We start from the raw sequence: 23,734 nt of genomic DNA on the forward strand, positions 1-23,734 counted from the left end.
ATTTATGAATGCAGGAGAATCTGAGAATTATCGTGATCTTGGACTTGCTGGTTTCACCCTGGACCAGTGCCAAAGAAAGCTCTGATAGATTAACTTAATAATAGAGGGTGTGTTCATTTCTCCTATTTTTCAGCCACCAATAAAGCATCTTTAACAATACCTCCTATAGAGAGATGTGTAGTTATGTGCCCACTACTGTGGTGGTTAGACACAAGTTGTGTCTAGGCAGTTTAGGATTTTCAGAGTATGATCACGCAAATGCAGATGAAACTGTTCTAAATCTTTCTAAATGTCGCTCTGCCTTCTTAGCTTACAGTAATATTAAATGTAAATAATTTGGACATTTGAACTTTAAAAAAAAAGTTACCAAAAGGGCATTGTTAATAAAACATAAATACATGTCAAAGCTCTTATTTTTTTCAGAGCACAACAAAATGGGAAATGGCTGAATATCATTTTATAAAGTATATAAAATTCAGTTTTGGCAAGAGAACAGCTTCTCTGAATTACATTTGAAGCAAATTAAAATGGCAATGGTATAAACTGCCTCAAACTGAAGAATGGTGGGTGTAACAAAAACAAACAAGAAAGCAGATGAAATAATTTACTTAACTGCTGAACTTTGTCTTATATTTTTGTTGTTTTCATGCAGCTAACGCAAATCCTGCGAACTGGACAGAACACTTGGGAAAGTAAAAACATTCTTGCTGTTTCATTTGCTCCACTAGTACAACCCAACAGGAATGACAACAGCAAACGTGATACTGTGGGACTGCGTAAGTGTCATCTGTTGTGGCTTTTCCTTTTTGGCACATCTAAGTTTATTGTGCCTGAGCTGGTATTCCTGTCCACAGAGTGGGGAGGCTGTGTTATACAGACATAATGCACTAGAATGGGAATGTACTGTTCAGAAAAGCTCTAGCCCCCTCTGGTTCTGATATATAAAATTTCTGACTTGTGTTCAGCATCACTAAGACACAAATCTCTCTGTACCCAATTAAGTGTATTATTTTTTATATTTTAAATTAAAACAATACAGTGAGTTTCCTGGTCTCTTCCCCCCTCCCCCTCGTTTTTTCTTGTGGACATTCCCAAAATCCTATTGTTGACATAGAATCATAGAATATCAGGGTTGGAAGGGACCTCAGGAGGTCATCTAGTCCAACCCCTGCTCAAAGCAGGACCTATCCCCAACTAAATCATCCCAACCAGGGCTTTGTCAAGCCTGACAAACCTAAAAACCTCTAAGGAAGAAGATTCCACCACCTTCCTAGGTAACCCATTCCAGTGCTTCACCACCCTCCTAGTGAAAAAGTTTTTCCTAATATCCAATCTAAACCTCCCCCACTGCAACTTGAGACCATTACTCCTTGTTCTGTCATCTGGTACCACTGAGAACAGTCTAGATCCATCCTCTTTGGAACCCCCTTTCAGGTAGTTGAAAGCAGCTATCAAATCCCCCCTCATTCTTCTCTTCTGCAGACTAAATAATCCCAGTTCCCTCAGTCTCTCCTCATAAGTCATGTGTTCCAGCTCCCTAATCATTTTTATTGCCCTCTGCTGGACTCTTTCCAATTTTTCCACATCCTTCTTGTACTGTGGGGCCCAAAACTGGACACAGTACTCCAGATGAGGCCTCACCAATGCCGAATAGAGGGGAATGATCACGTTCCTCGATCTGCTGGCGGTGCTCCTACTTATACAGCCTAAAAGGCTGTTAGCCTTCTTGGCAACAAGGGCACACTGTTGACTCCTATCCAGCTTCTCATCCACTGTAACCCCTAGGTCCTTTTCTGTAGAACTGCTGCCTAGTCACTCGGTCCCTAGTTTATAGCAGTGTATGGGATTCTTCTGTCCTAAGTGCAGGACTCTGCACTTATCCTTGTTGAACCTCATCAAATTTCTTTTGGCCCAATCCTCTAATTTGTCTAGGTCCCTCTGTATCCTGTCCCTATCCACCAGCGTATCTACCACTCCTCCCAGGTTAGTGTCATCTGCAAACTTGCTGAGGGTGCAATCCACACCATCCTCCAGATCATTAATGAAGATATTAAACAAAACCAGCCCCAGGACCGACACTTGGGGCACTCGGCTTGAAACCGGCTGCCAACTAGACATGGAGCCATTGATCACTACCCGTTGAGCCCAATGATCTAGCCAGCTTTCTGTCCACTTTACAGTCCATTCATCCAGCTCATACTTCTTTAACTTGCTGGCAAGAATACCGAGGCAAGAATACATCTCCCCTCGCAGTCCACCAAGTCCACTTTGACTAAGCACAAATAAAACATACACAGTTAATACTTGATGTTGCAGAGGATGGTGAATGTATGCCCCTTGTGCTGCCTTCCAAAGAGCAGTGAAACATTGTATAAATCCTTCTTCTCCCCCAGAGTGGAATGGGATGGCCAGAAGCACCATATGCCTAGTGGCTGATGGTAAGCCTCTGTGCCTCTCTATAGTCTGTGTCTTGGGAAGGGGGCCAGAACATTTCAGGGACATGGAGATGCTTAACAAATGGTGATTGGGATTTTCTTTCTCATTCCAACACTTTAGATCAAATTTTTTTAAAGGTATTTAGATGCGGTGCCTAGTGGGATTTTCAAAAATGCCCAGTTGCTCTTCTCTGTTCAGCCATTTTTACACATTTTACACTATCCTCTGACCAGGGTTTTCAATCCAATTCAGTCACATTCCCTAGATGGTGAAAAACACTTTTCAGGCTCTCTCTGCTACCTTGCTTCAGTTCTCATGATATAAATTCTTTTTTTTTTTCAAATCCTCTTTCCTGCCCAGAGGTATAGGCAGGGGGAAAACCTACTTCTTGTGTTCCAGATACAGTACTTTGAAAGGAGGCAGTGTAGGAAGGAACTCAAATGTGAAATGGCAGCATTAACATCAGTGGTAAGTAACCTGTCATTTAGATCAGCTTCTGTACCAGATGACAAGATAGCTAATGTGACACCAATATTTTAAAAAGGCTCTAGAGGCGATCCTGGAAATTACATGCCGCTAAGCCTAACTTCAGTACCAAGCAAATTAGTTGAAACTACAGTAACTCCTCACTTAACGTTGTAGTCATGTTCCTGAAAAATGCGACTTAATGTGAAACAGTGTTAAGCGAATCCAATTTCCACATAAGAATTAATGTAAATGGGGGGGTTAGCTTCCAGGGAAATTTTTTTCACCAGACAAAAGACATTATATACATGTATAGTATAAGTTTTAAACAATTTTAAACAAAAAGTTTAATATTGTACACAGCAATGAATGATTGTAAAGCTTGATTGAGGTCCTGGAGTAAGAGGGTGGGATATTTCCCAGGGAATGCCTTGCTGCTAAATGATGAACTAGCACTCGGCTGAACCCTCAAGGGTTAATACGCTGTTGTTAATATAGCCTCACACTCTACAAGGCAGCATGGACTGAGGCAGGAGGGAGGAAACACAACAGATGCAGGGCAGTTGCTGCAAACACTTCCCTGCAAAAACTGAACATGATGATGAGCCCATGCTATCCAGCTGGAGCACACCACTCCCTCCTCCTGACAGCACATGCACGGCTGCACAGGTGCTGACTTTCAAAAGTTCTGGGGGGTGCATGTATTAGTGAGAGAGAGAGATATGTGCATTGCCCCTTTAAGTACGCTGACCCCACTTCAAGTACATTGCCCTTTTAAGCAGATCAGACAGGAAGCAACAGCTTAGAGCAAGCTCCCTCCGTTCTGTCCCCTCCTCCGCTTTGTGGAGAGGGGGTACGGAGCGGGGGTGGGGGGCAGGAGCAGGGGGACATCCTGATATCAGCACCCCTTTCTCCCCCTCCCCCTCCCCCAGCAAGCAGGAAGCCTCCAGGAGCAGCTCTAAGGCAGAGGGACAGCACATGCACGGCTGCACAGGTGCTGACTTTCAAAAGTTCTGGGGGGTGCATGTATTAGTGAGAGAGAGAGAGATATGTGCATTGCCCCTTTAAGTACGCTGACCCCACTTCAAGTACATTGCCCTTTTAAGCAGATCAGACAGGAAGCAACAGCTTAGAGCAAGCTCCCTCCGTTCTGTCCCCTCCTCCGCTTTGTGGAGAGGGGGTACGGAGCGGGGGTGGGGGGCAGGAGCAGGGGGACATCCTGATATCAGCACCCCTTTCTCCCCCTCCCCCTCCCCCAGCAAGCAGGAAGCCTCCAGGAGCAGCTCTAAGGCAGAGGGACAGGGCAGGAGCAGAACAGCAATGAGGGGAGGGACAGCTGAACTGATGCTGGGCAGCTGCTGAGCCACATACCTAACAGGGAATTTAGGGGAGCTGATGGGGGGTGGGGAGCTGCCAGCTTCCCCTGGTTCTAATCCCCACAAGGAGGGGCTGCTCTTCCAGAGATTCCTGTAAGCAGTGGACAAAGCAGTCAGCTGCCAAACGACGTTATAAGGGAGCATAGCGCAACTTTAAACAAGCATGTTCCCTAATTGATCAGCAATGTAACGACGAAACAACATTAACCGAGACGACTTTAAATGAGGAGTTACTGTATAGTAAAGAACAGAGTTATCAGATACATAGATGAACACAATTTGTTGGGGAAGAGTCAACATGGTTTTTGTAAGGGGAAATCATGCCTCACCAATCTACTAGAATTATTTGAGGGGGTCAACAAGCATGTGGACAAGGGGGATCCAGTGGATATAGTGTACTTAGATTTTCAGAAAGCCTTTGACAAGGTCCCTCACCAAAAGCTCTTAAGCAAAATAAGCTATCATGAGATAAGAGGGTAGATTCTCTCATAGATCAGTGACTGGTTAAAAGATAGAAAACAAAGGGGTAGGAATAAATGATCAGTTTTCAGAATGGAGAGAGGAAATAGTGGTGTCCCCCACAGGAGTCTGTACTGGGACCAGTATTGTTCAACATATTCCTAAATGATCTGGGAAAAGGGGTAAACAGTGAGGTGGAAAAATTTGAAGATGATACAAACTACTCAAGATAGTTAAGTCCAAAGCAGACTGCGAAGAGTTAAAAAGGGATCTCACAAAACTGGGCAACAAAATAGATGAAATTCAGTGTTGATAAATGTAAAGTAATGCACATTGGAAAACATAATCCCAACTATACATATAAAATGATGGGGTCTAAATTAGCTGTTACCACTCAAGAAAGAGATCTTGGAGTCATTGTGGATAGTTCTCTGAAAACATCCACTCAATGTTCAGCGACAGTCAAAAAAGCTAACAGAATATTGGGAATCATTAGGAAAGGGATAGATAATAAGACTAAAAATATCATGTTGCCTCTATATAAATCCATGGTACGCCCACATCTTGAATACTGCATACAGATGCAGTTGCCCCATCTCAAAAAAGATATATTGGAATTGGAAAAGGTACAGAGAAGGGCTACAAAAATGACTAGGGGTATGGAACAGCTTCCATTGAGGTGCGATTAATAAGACTGGGACTTTTCAGCTTGGAAGAAATACGACTAAAGGGAGATATGATAGAGGTCTATAAAATCATGACTGGTGTGGAGAAAGTAAATAAGGAAGCATTATTTACTCTTTCTCATAACACAAGAATTAGCAGTCACCAAATGAAATTAATAGGTAGCAGGTTTAAAACAAGCAAAAGGAAGTATTTCTTCACACAATGTACAGTCAACCCGTGGAACTCTTTGTCAAGGATGTTGTGAAGGCCAAGACTATAACAGGGTTCAAAAAAGAACTAGATAAGTTCATGGAGGATAGGTCCGTCAATGGCTATTACCATGCTCTGAAGTGTCCCTAGCCTCTGTTTGTCATAAGCTGGGAATGGCGACGGGATGGATCACTTGATGATTACCTGTTCTGTTAATTCCCTCTGAAGCACGTGGCATTGGCCACTGCTAGAAGACAGAATATTGGGCTAGATGGACCATTGGTCTGACCCAGAATGGCCGTTCTTACATTCTAGCTGTCACAACCAGAATAAAACAAGCCTAAGTAGGAGTCCAAGCCTTGCTTATTAGAACCAATATAGAACATACTTAATACAAATATGGAGGGGCATGTCATGTGTTGTACTGACAGTTACTGCAGCCCTTCTGTGAGCCAATCAAATCATTCTAAAGGCAGAACAGAACTAGAAGACTGCAAAGGTTGCACTAAGAGGAGAGTCCTGGTGCAACCTTAACTGTGGAACTACTTAATGTTAATCTCTGTACTAGACAACTAAAAGTTGTTCTTTATGGTCCCTATATGTATATTCCAAATGTGGGTGCAAATGCACTCCATGCGCCGGAGCTGGAAGATTTTCTTAGCAGTATTCGTTGACCTGCACATGCGTCCCCTAATGCTCGTAGCTGAGGGTATAATAGGTTGTGCAGATCGACGCCTCTCCAGTTCCCTATTACCACCATGTGGCCTGAGTCAGAACCCTAGTTCTTTCACACTTAGTTTCAGAGAGTGACTTTTGTCCATTTGTATATAGTTGCTTATATTGTTCGTTGTTGTAGAATTTCTCTTTTCTTTTAACCCTGCATCAGCCCCTTCCTCCCCCGGACCACCCAGGGGAACCTTCACATCAATGCATTCTCCAACAAGAAGCAGACACCCTTCTCGTGAAGGGAGCCATAGAGTGGGTACCACCTCCCTACATGGGAAGAGGCTTCTATTTCTCATACTTCCTCATACCGAAGAAGGGCAGAGGGTGCCGCCCCATTCTCAAACTTCAACTACTGAACACCTTTATCAGAAAATCCAAATTCTGTATGGGACATTGGTATCCATTATCCCTTGTCTCTGCTACGGGGCCTGGTTCGTGGCTCTCGACATGGAGGATGCCTACTTCCACATTGACATTCACCCAGCCCACCAGAAATTTCTCTATTTCCGTGTAAGGGGACGCGACTCGACTCCATCGTGGCATGAGCTTTCCTCTGGCAGACTGCTTTGCAATGCTGACGGCCATAATTGCAGACGTACGCCACAACCCATGCACCACGGTCCACTATTGTCTCTTCCTCCTTGGACATATGGCAGCCTGTACCTCTGTGTGATCCTGCAACCACGTCTACACATGCATTGCTTCCAAACGTTTGGTCTGTAGATGAAGATGAGCAAAAAGGACTGCTTGGAGCCCAGACTCATTGTCCCCCCACCAGACAGTTCTGGTCTCCCTCATATGGTGGACCGACCCTTCCAAGGTCATAGTCGGTACCCCCTTCACCCTTCCCACCCCACAGGCCATGATCAAAACAGATTCCTCCCTCACGGATTGGGGAGCCCACCTAGACCATCACATAGCCCAGGACATCTGGACACCACAAAGAGGCCAGGATGCAAATAAACGTGCTAGAACTGATGGAAGTCTGTTTTGCATGCCAGGCATTTCTTCCTCTCATCCGTTCCCGCCATGTTCAATTGCTCTCTGAGAACATCGCAGCGGTTGTGTACATCAACAAGAGGGCAGCGCCAAGTCTACCTCTCTCTGCTCCCAGTCCATCCACCTTTGGAACTGGTGCATCAAACACCATGTAATGTTCCACACTATGTATCTCCCAGGCACCCAAAATTCCCTGGCTGATGCCCTCAGCAGAATTTTCTGTGTCAACCACGAGTGGGAATTGCACAATGCCACACTCTGATACTTTCCCCACAAATGGGGATCCCCACTCATGAGAACCACAAAGTGCCCCTTTATTATTCCGGGGGAGCCATAAGGGAGGTGTGACCGGGGTCCTAGTGGGGAGCCAGCTATGGTCACTCAATTAGGGTGAACTGCAAAGAATGGGGAAGACAATCCCCATAAAGCTGGTGGATATTCCAATACTTAGATTCACCAAGCCAACATAAAACAGCTTCTTTATTACTTTACTGGTTACTCAGAAGTCCAAACAACACAGTTCCCTTATAGTGATCCAGCCTCAGGCCTCCATCCAGGTACCCACATCACATATAATGAAAATTTCTGTAAATCTTATTTTGTCCTATAAAAGAAAAGGTACTACCAATCCCAAAGGATCGGACACATTACCTCCCAGGTTAATGAATGTTTCAGATCTTATCCAAATACACGCTACAGCCAATTCTTATTAACTAAACTAAGCTTTATTAAAAAACCGAGAGAGAGAGAGAGTATGGTTAAAAGATCAATATACATACAGACATGAGTTTGATTCATTGAGGTTCAGATTCATAGCAGAGATGGTGAGCTTTGTAGTTGCAGAGTTCTTTCAGAAATAGGTCATAGGTTATAGTCCAAGGTCCGAATCTCATATTCAGGACGTACCAGCATAACTGGGACCTCAGTCTTGCAACTCAAACTTCTCCTGATGAAGCCTAAGCAGATCTGAGATGACAGAATCAGGTCCCAAGGATCTTTTATACAATTTCATGTCTTTTGACATGAACAAAAAGGTAATTAGGATGATTTTGAAGGAGGTCCATCATCAGTACTTAATTCGTATAGCTAACATAAGGCCATTTGCTTGTTCCTCCACCATTCACAGTACATTTCAAAGAGAGATAAATATCCCGTGTTTACAATTCATTTAAATGATAGGATGTCCTTTTACCTCTGAATTATCAGAATACAGCATAGACAGGGACTGTTGATTACATTGTCGACTCTACTCATACATCTGTAAATACACAAACATCTCCCCACATGTCTTTTGAGGATTATTTATTTTGCAGGATGTTTAACCCTTTCTAGCCATGTGTCACAGGAGGACTCACAGAGCAATGCTCTTCTCCTCCCCCGGATGGGCAACTTCCGTTACGCCTTCCCCCTAACCCCCTACCACAAGTGCTTCGCAAGATTTGCCGAGCTACCATAATACTTATAGCCCTGTTCTGGCCCCATCAGTTTTGGTTCACGCACCTCCTCGTACTCTCCACCTGCACACCACTCCACCTCTGAACGCTTTTGGATCTCCTCATACAAGATTGGGCCAGGGCCAGCATCCCAATCCAGGCCCTCTTCTCCTCACAGCCTGGTTTTTGGATGGGGCTAGGAGTAGACAAAGCATGCTCCAAACTGGTATGACAAATCCCTAACCAGAGCAGGAGGGCATCCACTAGGGCCTGTTACCAAGCTAAATGGAAAAGCTTCATCTCATGGGCTCACCACCATCACCACCCACCGAGTGCGATATCCCTATTTATTGGCCTCCACTACCTTCTTGAACTCAAAATGTCAGGCCTGTCCCTCAGCTCTATACGGGTCCACCTAGCAGCACTCAGTGCCTTTCTCCCCCCATGGACAGCGCTTCAGTGTTACACACCCTACCACCATCCATTTCATGACAGGTCTCCTCAATACCTTCTCACCAGTACTCAAGCCCCCTTAATCTCATTCTCTTCACCCTCATGAAGCCCCCCTTCAGCCACTAGCAACACACTCCCTCTGCCATCTCTCTATGAAGGTGATGTTTTTAGTTGCCATTACCTCAGCTAGATGGGTCAATGAACTGGCGGTCATGATGTCTGACCCACCCTGCTTACAGTGTTCCACAGTATTCCTTACGGCTATACCCTAAATTCCTCCCAAAAGTAGTGTCGGAGTTCCACCTAAATCAGTGCATCCACCTGCCTGTGTTCTACCCCAAGCCGCATGCCTCCCACATGGACAGAGTCCTACCCTCCCTCGACATCTGCTGTGCACTTCATTCTACATTCTTCTAGACCTGTGCTTTTCGTTCTTCATCGAAACTATTTGTAGCCATTGCTGACTGATCCAAGGGCCAAGCCCTTTCCTCCCAAACAAATCTCCAGGTGCATCCATGAATGCTACACATTATCCAATGTACCGGCGCCTGATGGAGTCACAGCATACTCTATGCAAGTGGACGTCTCGTGGCAAGACATCTGTCGTAGCAACATGGTGCTCCATCCACATGTTCACGTCCCACTATGCCATCAGCCAAGCAGCAGCTGCAGACAGTGCTGTAGGCCATGCTATACTACAAACTATACTTCCTCTCACATCCTCCCACCCACCTCCATGCTGATCACTGCTCTCTACTCACCCATATTTGGAATACATCCAGGGACCATCACTCGAAGAAGAAGAGGAGGTTACTTACCTGTAACTGCAGGTTCTTTGAGATGTGTGGTCCCTATTTGTATTCCAATATCCGCCCGCCATCCCCTCTGCTGAAGGCTGGACTACTCAGCGGTAAGATTGACACTGGAGAAGCATCGACCCTCACGACCCTTGCCTGTGAGCACAAGGGATGCACATGCAGGTCAACAGACACTACTACGAAAACCTTCCAGCACATGGCTCAAACACACACCCACGTTTGGAATACTAATAGGGACCACGCATCTTGAAGAACCTCCAATTAAAGGTAAATAACCTCCTCCTTTTGAAAATGTCTTGTTCCTGTCTGTAGAATAAATATCTTTAAGTGAAAATGATTATGGAAGGTGTCTTTTTTTTTTTCTTATACAACTTCAAAGCCCATTATTGCTACTATTTAAATTTAAAAAACAAGTTTCCATTTGAGCCAACCAAAGACTTTCTCAGCATCAAAAGCTTATCTAGGGTCTTATTCTCTTATCTAGAGCTGAATTTTTAAAAGTCAAAATGTGTTTAGGTGCTTGGTATTAACTGAGCTATGTTGACCTGTTATAAACTAAATTCAAGTGCACAATCAGTGTTCCAGGCCTTTAAACACAATCTTTGTGAGGAGTTCATAATCTACATTTAGTATAGCAAAATGAGTCTGTAAGCACTTGGAGACTTCCCCTCCTGTATTAATGTAGTTGGAGCTAAGAAATTTTTTGGCATGGAATCATGAGGTATAATGTATTTATCTCACTAACACACATGCCTGTATGTAAAGCTTTACTTTACCATTCTTAGGAGATAATTGAGATAAATGATTCCTGATGTGATTGAAGGAACTTTCTTTAAGTCCTCAAGACCTTACAAATATTTTTATTTCCTTTAGGAAATCTAAGGGAATATCATCTGTGTATGTAGTAGTGGAAATAATAAAATGTCTGATTTTATGTGTATTTGGGATGAGAGGATTTTGATTTTAGGTGTTGTTTCATACTATTAGTTTTATGAAGAAGGAAGGCTGAGAGCTCATTGGCTCGTATGCTTCTCTTGGGACCTTTACTTTCAGACTTTTATTTCAGCATTTTATCAAATAGTTTAATTTCTTCTGTGATTTATGAAGGGCTCTTTAAACTTTCAGTCCCATTTGTGGTAGGAATGTCTACTAGTTCATCTTCTTTAACCTCCAAATCTTTTATAGTTTGTTTACAAAGCTATAAGTGAAGCATGGCCTGAGACCAGGGCTCAGTAAGCTTGTCATTTAACAAATGTATCTTTAGAGGTTTTGTTCTTTTAAATCAATATGTTGGGGTTTTTTAGATTTGCCATTGAAATTTCCAGAAATTTGACTAAAATCCTTGTTGCCAGTACTAGAATCAGTGTTTTAGAGGCAGAACATCATAAATATTACTCTTCTCTATTCCATTTTTTAGCACACAATTGAAGCCTCCATATGCATCTGTAAATATCGGAGGAAGCAGCTTTGTCTGAAATGTATCTGGCTGCTAGATTATTTTTTTTTAAATCCAGTAGTGGGAGCATATATAATTTTTTTTAACCGATTTGGCCTCTTCCCCATATCATTTTTCCATACCTGAAACTGGTCTATTTCTGTTGTATTGTCCCAGACATGCATGAAGAAAGACGAGGCCACAAGGGATGTGGTTTCACTCAGCTTCAACTTTATTTAACTCAGTCTGGAACTATCCAGCAATAACTTGCCCAAGTAGATCATACTTTCTTTCATAATGTGTTCTGCCCGGAGGGGGGGGGGGCAGAAGGGGTTGCCATCAGGCTTCTCTTCTCTTCCCCCATACCACCCCAACCCCCAAAGCTGGTCCCAGAGCTATTGCTGGGACCCCACTTCCCTCCCCTTGTACAAGGATTGAGGGAAAAGGGGTTGTCTGATACAGGGAAAAGACATCAGGAGCTCCTTCCCATAACTCCACTTCCAGTTCTGGTTCATCAGGGAAGTGGGCACACTATCAGATGGTACCTGCACTGGACGCCTGTCAAGTTGGACGACGTGAACTTTACTTCCTAACCCACCCTACTGGGTCACTGGGGAGCTGTGGGAAAAGTGGGAGGGAAAAAAAACACCTATCCAAACCAGTCTGGCAGCGATGGAAAAATTCCTTCCCTGCCCTAAAAAGGCAACTAGTGCAATGCGGACAGCAGATCAGAAACCTGGTCCTACTCTAATCCCAGGAGAGGGAGCCGTTGTTCTGGGCATGTAGTGGCACCCCAACCAGGAGGAATGGGCTTATATTTCCTCCCCTTGGGTGTGTGTGATTCAGTGAACTTCTACTTGGCTAGTCTGAAGAGCACATCAGCTGAGATGCACCCTCCCAGTTACACTCCACCCTTCAAAAACCATAAGTAAATTCAGCTCACATAATGTTACTGATCTGCTACATGGTTTGTCAAAGGTTGCCATACTTTGCCTTTTATATTTGCATATCGTAGAAAGTCTTCAAATTGCTGTTCAGTATCATACTTTATCTTTCTGTAGCAGTTTCTTACTTTTAGAAAATAACAATTTCACTGATATGGCATGCATAATTTTTCTTTTTCCTCTTAGCCCCATGTGCTGTTAGGAATCTACAGGACTTAGCTCGGATCTACATTAGACGCACTCTTAGAAATTTCATAAATGATGAGATGCAAGCCAAGGGTATCCCTCAGAAGCCCCCACCAAAACGAAAACGCAGGAGGTGCCGTAGACGCAGGATTAACACCTATGTGTTTGTAGGCAATCAGCTCATTCCTCAGCCTCTAGACAGTGAAGAGGATGAAAGGATGGAAGAAGACAACAAAGATGATGATGATAAAGATCACAATGAAGCCTTGAAGCCAGAGGAACCTCCTCGAAATTTATTGCGAGAAAAAATTATGAGTCTACCGCTACCCGAATCTTTAAAAGCATACTTGACATACTACAGAGAAAAGTAACTCGTTTTAAGTAGAAACAATAATGCCTACTGATAGCTCCTTTATTCTTGAAAATGTAGCATTTATTAAGAAATAGATGGACAAATATCATTAGTCTTTCAACAAGACTGAAGTACAGTGATAAATTGTAACTTCTCTGTCTTAACTTTGCTACAAAGACTTGTATTCGGTAGTAGAGAATCCCTTTTTAAAAATCTATTTTTCTTTAAATTTTGAGAAATACAGTTTTAACTCGGATAGAAAGATATTCCAAAGCAGTATGCAGCATTAATCAAGACTTGGCATGGTAAATCTTTTTTTGATCTTTAACAGATTTGTATTGATAGAAGGGTAAGTGAAATTTTATATGTGCTAAATAGCTGTTGAACAAATGCATTCTGACTTGAATAACAGTTGTCTGCATGAGGTTTTAAACATGCACACAGGCATTTCTCATGTAATATTGAAATTGTACCCCTTAAAAACATTTATTTTACCATGACTTTGTTGTAGTCCTTATTACTGTGTTGATATAAATGTATTCCAAGAAATACATAAGTGCAATAACTGTATACAGACATTAAATGAGCTGGCTTTAATTAAATACAAAAATGCAAGTTCTGAAATGTCAGGTGACCCTGCTACTTTTGCATTTATATCTTTTGCCAAAAGATCTTGAGAAAAGTGACCATTTCTCTCGGAGCCTTAAGGGAACATCATGTTGAATATAAAGCAAAAAAGATGCTTACTACAACCCTATTTGCTTAACTCCATACTACATTTTCAGTATTTATAAATAAAGACATTTTCTCATTCTCAAGGGTTTTAAGACAACTTATTTAGTTTCTTTCTAAAATTCACAGTATAGACACACAATATTTGGTAATAAAAAAGATTGTAATTTAGAATTAAATGATTTATATTTACTACTTTAATAGAATAGAATATGAATAAAGTTTAGCTTGTATTGCTTACTTGGATAGCTGTGATAGTAGAATTTGTTCAGCAGATGCACTTTAGTAAGTGGATTTTGTATTTCAGCTAAATATTTCTCTGAGAAGGCAGGGTTGTGCTGGCCCTACATTTGTTTCTGAACACAGCTCTTTTTAGCTCATAAATATTCACAATCTTTTATATCTATCTGTTGGAAATTGATAGTAGCGGTTTAAACTTCGGGACCCATAGAGTGCTCATTTGAATATTTCCCCTCCACCTTTTCCTTCCCCTTTGGTGAAGTTGCTTGCAGTTTTCTTTTTGGCCTGATGGAGTGCTTTGTGCATTTTTGCCCACTTAATATTTTGAGTGTATTGTAGCATAGCCAGGAGGGAGAATGCAGTTTAAGAACGAGGCATGATATTCAGTAAAAGACACTTTTATTGGAAACATCTGTCTGTTGGACCTACTGGAAAACATTCCTCTTAGAGAAAATTTCTGTGCAATATATTTACTGTTGTGGTAATATTCATTATTAAATCCATCAACCATTTAACCATAAGATAAAATCATCACCATTGCAGTTATTTTCATAGCCAGATATTACACATCTAGTGTATAATCCCATTTTCTAATAGTCACTTAAAAATTAAACATTGTTTCAGACTTTAGCAGTGAGATAATATTTAGTCCTGCTACAGATTGGACACTGATTTTTGATTGTGCATTTCATGCTTCATTTACCATTTTAAAAAGTATGTCTTAGTAATATTGAAAAGGCAACTTGATGAAAGGCCTATTGTACCAGCATGTGGAGTTTTTTCCACAGCATATTCACAGCGTGAATAAATAAAATTAAAAAAAAAAAACTGCCTTTATTTCCTGACATTATTTTCACAGGTAAGAGATAGTTTAGATGTTTTCCTATAAAATGATACAAATGGAGTAATTGTGATGGCTTAGCTATTGGAACCATTGAATATAATCTTTAATTAAATATTTTGTTTTTAGATGGAATTAAACTTTAAATAATCTGAAATTCAAGATGTTATACTTTCCAGGTAGCCTGGGAATTTTGTCTTCTCCCATTTCCAGAATCAGCATCCGTATGTTCAAGAGTTTGAAGTTACTAAATATAATTTACATATTTTCTTTGAGAACTTTATACAGGATGCTTTTGAAGAATGACTTTCTGCATTGTTTTTCACTCTTGTATACTTGGTAAAATAGACAATGGATGATTTGTCATGATTATTCACTATGTAACTTTTTGAGAGTCACTGAAAGTTTCTTTTGTGTTTATATGTGGATTTATTTTACACTGTTGAATTTACATTTACATTAAATAAAAAAGTAGAAATGCAAAATGAATCAATTGTCTTTGACATAAGTTGATAATGGGACATTATTGCAATAAAAACTTTTTCTGGTGGCTTGTGCTTACTTAAACTTGTTTTTTCATGGAAATGATTTCATTTGTGTTTTGTTTTCATTTTCAGTCCATTCCTATTCAGACCTCTGGTAGCTTTTTAATTAGAAAACAATGATATAATTGAAATGGAAAAACTACTACAATGGGGAAGAAATGATGATGCATCCTTTCACCAGTTTTGGAATTAGAAGTACTACATAAGACTAGATTTGGTAAGAGCCCCCTACCCCTGAGTGGCCCCTCTGATATAGGACACATGTATTCTCAACTTTATCTGGTGGGGGATACAAAATTCCTTTGCTACCCTTCCCAAATAAAAATTGCTCCTTTCAGGACTACACTCAAGTCCAACTGTGTATTTGGAAAACAGCCTGCAGGGAGTCAATACCTCTTGGGAAAGACAGTCATTGAGTTTGTGAAAAAGGGCATTTATTCCTAATATCCAAAAGAGGGGGTTTCATGCCCATTTTAAATTAGACTTCAAACAGTAAACTAAATCTGCTCTACCTGGAAGCAGTCATGCCTTTTGAAAGGAACACAGATATAGGCTCTGGATTCTTGCAGATTCTCAGTCAAGAATCGAGGGGTACAAAAACTTCCTAACTGTCAGAGTGGTTAAGGACTGGAATAAATTGCCTAGGGAGGTTGTGGAATCTCCATCACTGGGGATTTTTAAGAGCAGGTTAGACAAATACCTGTCAGGGATGGTCTAGATAATACTTAGTCCTGCCTTGAGTGCAGGGGACTGGACTAGATGACCTCTTGAGGTCCCTTCCAGTTCTATGATTCTACCTCTGATGTGTGTCAGATTTGTAATTGGGAAACAGCACTGGTTGATAGTACCTGTGTTCAGAAAATGCTTTGGAACAGTAAATGAATAAGTAAAGTGAGGGACAGGTGCATTCGTAATTAGAGTTGGTTTTCATTTAAAAGAATACTGATTGTTTATTTTTTTTAACTGAAGATATTTGATTATTCAGCTGGAAACCAAACATTTTCAGTTTAAAACAGTTTTTGAGGAGGTGGGGGTTGATTGTGGAAAACATTTTTCTCAACAATAATTTCTTGCAAAACATTTAGGTTTTAGTAAAACACGCTTTTTCAATGAAAAACCTGTGTTGAAAATTTCTACTGGTCCTATTCACAATCTGAATAGCTAGCCTATCAAGTTATGTTGGAAATGAACCAAGAACCAGACACTTCCATTTTTTATTAGTATAAAAAATTTGCTATGTTTGAAGCTAAACTTGACAACGTTTCTGGTTCTTTCCTTGAGGAATCTTGTCCGAGACTTCCTAGACACTGCCTTTCATGTTCCAAGACAGTCTGAGACATGGGGGATCTGGTAGGAATAACTTGTCAGAGCCAACAAGTGCTGGTATGGGCTGTGCTGTGAATGCTGTTAAGGTAGGGCAGCTTGGTGCACAAAAGGCCTCAAAAGTTGGTAGTTCCTCTAGCATCTGTCCAGGAACATTAACGCCTGAGGTCTTGGTGAACTAAATACATATACTATGTGTCTCCAGATTATAGGTGACTCTAGTGTCTCCATGGCCTAGCTTGCTGCTGATTTCCAGTTTAGGCTTGGATTTCTAAATTTCCTCCTACTCGGATGGTGGAGGCTATGTACGTGTTGTCTCTGGCTGCATTGCCCTTACCTAATGGGGATTTCCACTCAAAGTAACTATTCACTCCAAGGACAGCTGCGCACAGATGTTCTAAACATTAGGGCAGTCTTGACCTCCAGAGAGATGAGATCCTAATAGGTAGTCCTGATCCCAGACCTGCAGAAGAACTCAGTATGGTTCAAAAGCTTGCCTCACCAACAGAAGTTGGTCCAATAAAAGATATTACCTCACCCACCTTGTGTCTCATATTAATATCCTGGGACTGACATGACTATGGCTACACTGCAGAGTAGTGATCCAGACAGATTCTAACTAAACTGTTAAAATAAACAAATGGGAAGGATTTGGATGGGGGAGAGGAGCAGGATTATGCTCCCTCTGTTAAACCCTGCAGGCGTAGAACTAGGCAGCACCCTACAACCATTCCACTTTACAAGCATGAAAAGGGAAACAATGCAGTGCAGATACATTCAGTCAAATAGTCATAGTCTCATGCTTGTGCTTGCTAAACCAGGGAGTAGTGGCTCAGATCCGTCTCCAGTAGAGGACTCTAGAGAAATCTATGAGTGTGCTGAAAAAGCCACTACTCTTCCACCCACCTCATTAAGAAAATGACTACCTTGTGGAAGAACACCTTTTTGAAAGAGTGTAGAGGAAAACTCAGTTATGTTTTTGCTCTAGTACCTCTGGTAACAAAAGCATCTAACCAAACTCAGTTGAGATAAAGATTTGATCATCTTTAACTTGCTGAAAAATACAATTCTCAACTTTGTTGGGGGTTAGCAGTGACTGTATCAGTCTGGCCAGAGGCAATCACTCAAAACCAGGGCCTCTTTTTATGTTCCAGCCCAGGATCCTCCTCAGTGTATGGAAGAGGGTAAATATAGAGGTAGTGTTTCTGAGCACAAGTTTCAAATCCATCCAAGTCTACAAGGAGGGCTTAACTTTAAGGGGGGAAAGTGGACAGTGTGGGGTGGGGGGGAATGAGAGAACTGCTTGCCTACCGCTTTCAATAGACTAAGTCTGGTGCCTAAACCCATTTTAGGCTGATTTTGTTTTTCAAATATGCTTAGCAGCTATATTTTCAATGGGACTTGGTTTCCAACACTTAAAAATCTATCCATGTGCACATGAGATTCCTAAATCCATATTTAGGCACTTAATTAAGGCAGGCAGGCAACTTGGAGCTTATTTCCTAAGTGTTCATTTGCCACCTCTTTTGGCCTATCATGAATACAAAAAAGATAAGGTTCTCTGCTGTCAATTGTCTTGAGATGTGTGTGGAGTTGATGAAAGCTGTCTTTGAGGTACTCTCTGAATGGACTCACATCCCTCTTGTGGAAAGTTTCCCCCCCCCCCCCCCCGGTGTAACGATTTAAGCTTGCAGACTTCAATTTTTTGTGACTGTCTGATGTACCTTCTGCTATATCCTGCAAGGATAAGATAGAGTGAACACATGCTAAATTCCTATCAAAGGCATTTACAGAATTCCACTTTAATGAGCCAATAATCATGCTAACATTTCCCTCACATCAGTGTGCCCACAGCAGCGAGCCTTTTCTCTATAAACTTATGTGAAAAGGTCAGTAGGCTGTTTACTGGAGCAAACTAAAGCCCTTAAAGTCCACCTAGCTTTTATTCTTCTGATAATATGTTACCATGAGGAACCCATAAATGGCTGGCTGGCTGAATCCCTCACTTCTACAGCCTGCATCTTAAAGGTCACATCAAGACTCATTCAATTCAGGCCATGTCAGCTTGGTTCAGATTTGCTAAAATCAGGGGATTTGAAAAGCAGCCACATTGTCTTCTCGGGATGCATTTACAAGCATTTTTGCTTAGATTCATCACCTAGACTGGAAACCAACATCAGCTTTTACATAACCTATTCTTCAGCCTGGGGGTGCCAGATTCCATTTGCCGCCTTAGTTTTCCTGTATGTCTGAGATGTCTCTTTAAGTTGTCCACCTCTGGTAATTTGTGGCAAGTGGCTTTACTCTCTTCTGCATTGTTAAGACGGTATCTTAGCGTGGTCTCTCTAGTTCAAAATGTTTCTATTTTCCCCTTAATGCAAATTAGCCTTGTTTTTCTCTGCCCTCAGTCTGTTGCCGTCTTTATTTTCTTTGAGAGACAGCTTCGAATTTGTAGGCCAAGATTTTCAAACATAAGCTAAAGTTAGGCTCCGAAATTCATATTTAGTCCCCTAAATAAGTGGCTTAATATTCAACAGGGCTGAGAACCCAGCAGCTCTTGTTATCAAGGGCAGCTGCCTATGAGCTCACTACCTCTGAAAATCAGGCCACTTATTTAAGGGACTAAATATGAATTTAGAAGCCAAATTGTAGGCCTTCATGTTTGAAAATCTTAGCCCTTGGCTTTTGTCTCTAAACAGGGAGCATGCATCCCAGCACAGGTAGGCAGACATGCTCTAGCTCTGATAAAAAGAACAGTGTAGCCAGAGGGTAGCACGGGGCTGGCTCAGTCTACCCTGAACTCAGGTGGCTATCCTGAGCTGGCACCTGTGCTACCCCTTGGCTATACTGCTATTTTAGTGAGCTAACTTGAGCAGAGCTAGTGTGTGTCTACCCGCACTGGGCTGCACACTCCCAGCTGCAGTGTAGACATACCTTAAGAGTCTGAACCCACTACGTGGTGTCTCTGAAGAAAAAATCCTAACCTAGAATTCTTGCTCACTAAAACACTTAAGAGTTAAGTCAGGCATGTAAGGTCTGCTACTGGTACCATGTAACCCAGTACAACCTGCTGGGTGCTCTGCAGCTGAACCAGGGAGCCCTCCACTCACTGAGTGGTGGGAGTTATGCCAGATACCCATTTGAATAAAAACTAATATCCACTAAGGAGTAACTCCAGCACTAACTCCAATTTTTCTGCATTGACATTTGCGCTGAAAGTTCAGAGATGAAGAGGGTTACAGGCAAACTTGCATGTTGGAATCTGAGGATACTGTGCAAACAATCTAGAGGAGTTCAATGACCCTAGAAAGATTACAATTACTGACAAAGAGCTGGAGAAGTTTTTCATCTATACAGCCACTCTCTCTGGAACCAGACTAGCTGACGCATGCTAGCTACGCGAGATGCATTACGCTGTCTTCTGGCATGTAAAAAGCAAATAAGACAATCACAAATGTGGGATCATTTTGCAGTCAAAAACTCATTAGTACCTATGATCAAATGGCCTGTTGCAACATCAGAACATACTATATTACTAAGAAGATCTTCAACAGGTGACTTTTCCAACATCAGTACATAGACCCCCACACTTTCCTCCATCTCTGAAGAGAAGGACTTTTTTATCATCTACTCAACAGCGTCATCAGTAAGCTACCACCAGGACAGTGGCTCTATCCACTGGCATACTTCTAAGTTAGAGCCAGCTCAGATCACAAAATGTGGCTTCTATACACTTGCCCTCTTGAAGTAGGAAAAATGAATGACAGTGGGCAAAGTCTACTAGTGCTCTGCATCCACTGAGGACTGTGCATTACCAACACCTACTTTCGAGGTGGTCACTGTCATTATGTCACGTGGATCTGGACACTGGCATTTAATAGTCACCCACAGAAAATACCTACAGGATGGTCTCCATACTCACAGTTTTCACAGTGCAGACTGTGATACAGACCATGGGCTTGCATGCTGAAAAATAAGGCATTCGTTATGGAATTTCGTCATCCCAACAAAACCATTGTCCAGTCATTAACACCAACAACACAAAAGACCAAGGAAGGTGTCTCCAACTTACTATGAATCTCGGAAGCTATGTCATCAATTGCATGGAACACACGCTGAATAAATATCCATATAGCTGCAATCTTACCTTTGGTAAAAACACTGCCCAATGGACCTCAGTACTGGTTTATGGCATACTCTGAAGAAATGCTCCAGTTACTGATGTGAAATGAACAGCATATCTCCGTCACAACACAAACCCACCTTCTGAACAAGAAGTTTTGGTTCCGACCTTGCAAAGCTCTATTTTCCCATTTACCTAAATGAGTAATTTTTTTGTCCTCAGATGAGTAAAATCGGGCATCTTAACTGAAAAGACATTACCATAAAATTTGTTCCTGGTTCTTGCAAATATCTATGATCACTTTGCAAGGCTGATTTGTGCCTGTTTGTTTCATTTTTGTTCCACCTTAAACTTATCTGTACTGAACTGCAGAAGCCATAGTCTGCCCTATCCACCGTGTAATTTTGGATCAGCAGCAGCTTCCAGCAGCTTACTGCCAGGGCCTTCTTCCCGGTTATCAAAGTGAACAAAACCAGGTCTGACAATGATCTTCGTAGTAGCGAAGTGCTTCAGCTCGTCTTCCTTCTTTTATATCCAGGCTGGGTTTGTAGTTCATCTCCAAATCACACTTTCTAACCTTACAGATGTGCTCATTGTACTGTAGCACATGAAAAACAATTTCACTAGTTCAAAGAATAACACATTATACCGAAAGAGGGCAGTATTGCCACACAGGAAAGATCAAAGCTAAAACTGCTGACACACAACTACATAGAAAAGACAGTAGAATTAATAAAGCCAGCTCATGTGAATGTTGAAAATTACATAGCAAAAGCACTATTACCAGACAGCATCAGGTATTAAGTAAGCAAAAACATACCTTGGTCCCTTTCCCTTTGGCTGTAGTGTAGCGAGTCTTTAAAAGGAAAAAAACCCTCATGTTTGACAGTCTCTTAGATGGTAATAACTGACCTATTTGGAAGGAAAGAGAAAAAGTTAGTTGACATGGGCTGGAGCTGTTGTTCTTAAAGTCCAATCTTTGAGTTATATCAGTCGGCCTTTTCTTTAGACTAATTCAGCCATTCGGTCTCACTTTTCCCCATGAGCATGTGTTGTTATAAGTTATTGTGACATTTTATGAACTTTCACTCACTTTGCACACTTGAGCTCACAATTCGGGTACTATTGCATGCCCAATTATTAAGACATGCAGCACACAGGGAGGGAAATTTAATCAGCCTTTACACCCTCCTGATCCTGGTCTGCTCCTGGATCTGGAAAAGGCCCTGGCATAATGTAGAGAGCCCCCAGGGGCTAAGTTACCGCAGTCTCCCTGGGCTGCCCAATGGACCTCAGTACTACCTGGAATGTCTACAGTGCTGCATCCTGTAACCACTTCCTTCCTACCCCCCTAAGACAACGTTTCTAAGGGGGTCCTCAGAAGGCAGCCTTACAACTGTCTTCTTCAGTGCCTGTGTCAGGGGAATCCTCCCCAGCCAGAACCTGGGCTTTCGGGGTCTGTCTAAACTGCAGTCACGGAGTGTTACAGCAGCTCATGTGGACATAGCTGAGCTGCCTTGAATCTGACTAGCTTGGATACTGGAGTAGTGAAGCCATGGCAACACAGGCTTCAGCACTGGCTAACTGCACAAGTAATTACCCAGGGCGTCAGGTGGGCTGCCCCTTTAAGAAACTCTGGACTTTTTTTTCACCTACATAAAGGTACCACCACGGGGGTCAAGATCTCACCCCTAAAAATCAAACAAAAGAACCCAACTTGGGGTTGGCAATGCTGGCTCATGGCCTTAGTATGAACAAAAACATTGTAAAAATGTTTCTATATATTTCTTCTGACATTTTTCCTTTAGTTACTGCAGTTTCAAATACTTGTCCCCAATATGACTGAATAAAATACTGTCAGTCAGAGACAATGTTTGCAGGAATTGATCAGAGATAAAACCATGAACACCAACCTTAAAGTTGCTAAATTTTCATGCAAATTCCTAAAATAAAAATTAATGGAATCAGAAATGGAAATATCTCTTCAACTTTTTATATCCTAGCAGACTATTCAGTGTCATTATTTCACAAATGGGTCTCATGCAGTGTAGAAATGCTGAAAAAGATAATTAAGCATCCATTTAAAAAAAAAAGTTCTAGCTTTGCTGCCGTGTAGCATCTACCGCAGTAGTATCTAATACTGTGTGTCTAATATCTGATACAGATATGGTTGAGAAGATCATTACTGAAGGTTGTATCATAGGAACACAATGTATGATCTGGAGAATAAAATTAGAAAGTACTTCCACCTGTTGCTGAAAACTTCCAGTTTATAATTAAAGAAATGGAGAATTACAAAAAAATAAACTATCAAATATTTAGAGGATTGGGGGTGAACACACCTTTTTAGTTATCAAACAAACCCCTTTCATATTTTACTTAATATATTTTGCTATTGCATTACGTAACTTAGCTTCATGAACCTTGCAGACACTTCCCTAATGCTTTTTGATGGTAAGATACTAGATTGCACATGTGGTTATTAAATTATTCTTTATTGTTTCTATTGCAGTAGCTTCTAGAAGTCTGTGTCAGGGACCAGGACTCCATTGTTCTAGGAGCTATACAATCTCAGAACCAAAAGACAGTCTGTGCCCACAAAGAGCTTTACAAGCTGTCCCACAGCTCTTTTTACAAGAGTACAATTGTTAACCAGCCAGTGTCCTGAACCAATTCTCGTTTGAGTAATTGCCTTCGACTTAAAAAAAAAATTCCCCTGAAGTTTCAATATTCAATAGTCTGTCCAAAACTTTTCTGTAATGTTACTGTGCTGTTAAGTAGTTTCCACAGTCCCTATCTGGTGAGGTGATTACATTTCAGGAGTGAACTAACCAAGCCCTTTGTGTATATGTACAGTTATCAAAGTGCTATATTAGGACAATATAGATTTTAAAGGAGCATCCTATTCCTGGCATATTGGTGGGGTCAGCATCCAATGAAAGGATAAAAAGTTCCAAGGGGGAGATTTTTCA

General features: G+C 41.6%; 1 protein-coding gene across 2 annotated transcripts in view; it reads left to right on the forward strand.

Annotated features, from left to right (window-relative positions):
• The window catches only part of PCMTD1 (protein-L-isoaspartate (D-aspartate) O-methyltransferase domain containing 1), an 89,744-nt gene extending 74,424 nt beyond the window's left edge, over positions 1 to 15,320 (forward strand). For both annotated transcript variants that reach the window (XM_065398629.1, XM_065398630.1), the window contains 2 exons: positions 653 to 776; positions 12,607 to 15,320. In XM_065398629.1, the coding sequence (XP_065254701.1) occupies positions 653 to 776; positions 12,607 to 12,977 (495 nt within the window). In that variant the 3' untranslated portion in view covers positions 12,978 to 15,320. The remainder of the gene's footprint in view (positions 1 to 652; positions 777 to 12,606) is intronic.
• The last annotated feature ends 8,414 nt before the right edge of the window (positions 15,321 to 23,734 follow it).

This window comes from Emys orbicularis, chromosome 2 (assembly GCF_028017835.1).
Source record: "Emys orbicularis isolate rEmyOrb1 chromosome 2, rEmyOrb1.hap1, whole genome shotgun sequence".
Taxonomy (NCBI): Eukaryota; Metazoa; Chordata; order Testudines; family Emydidae; genus Emys; species Emys orbicularis.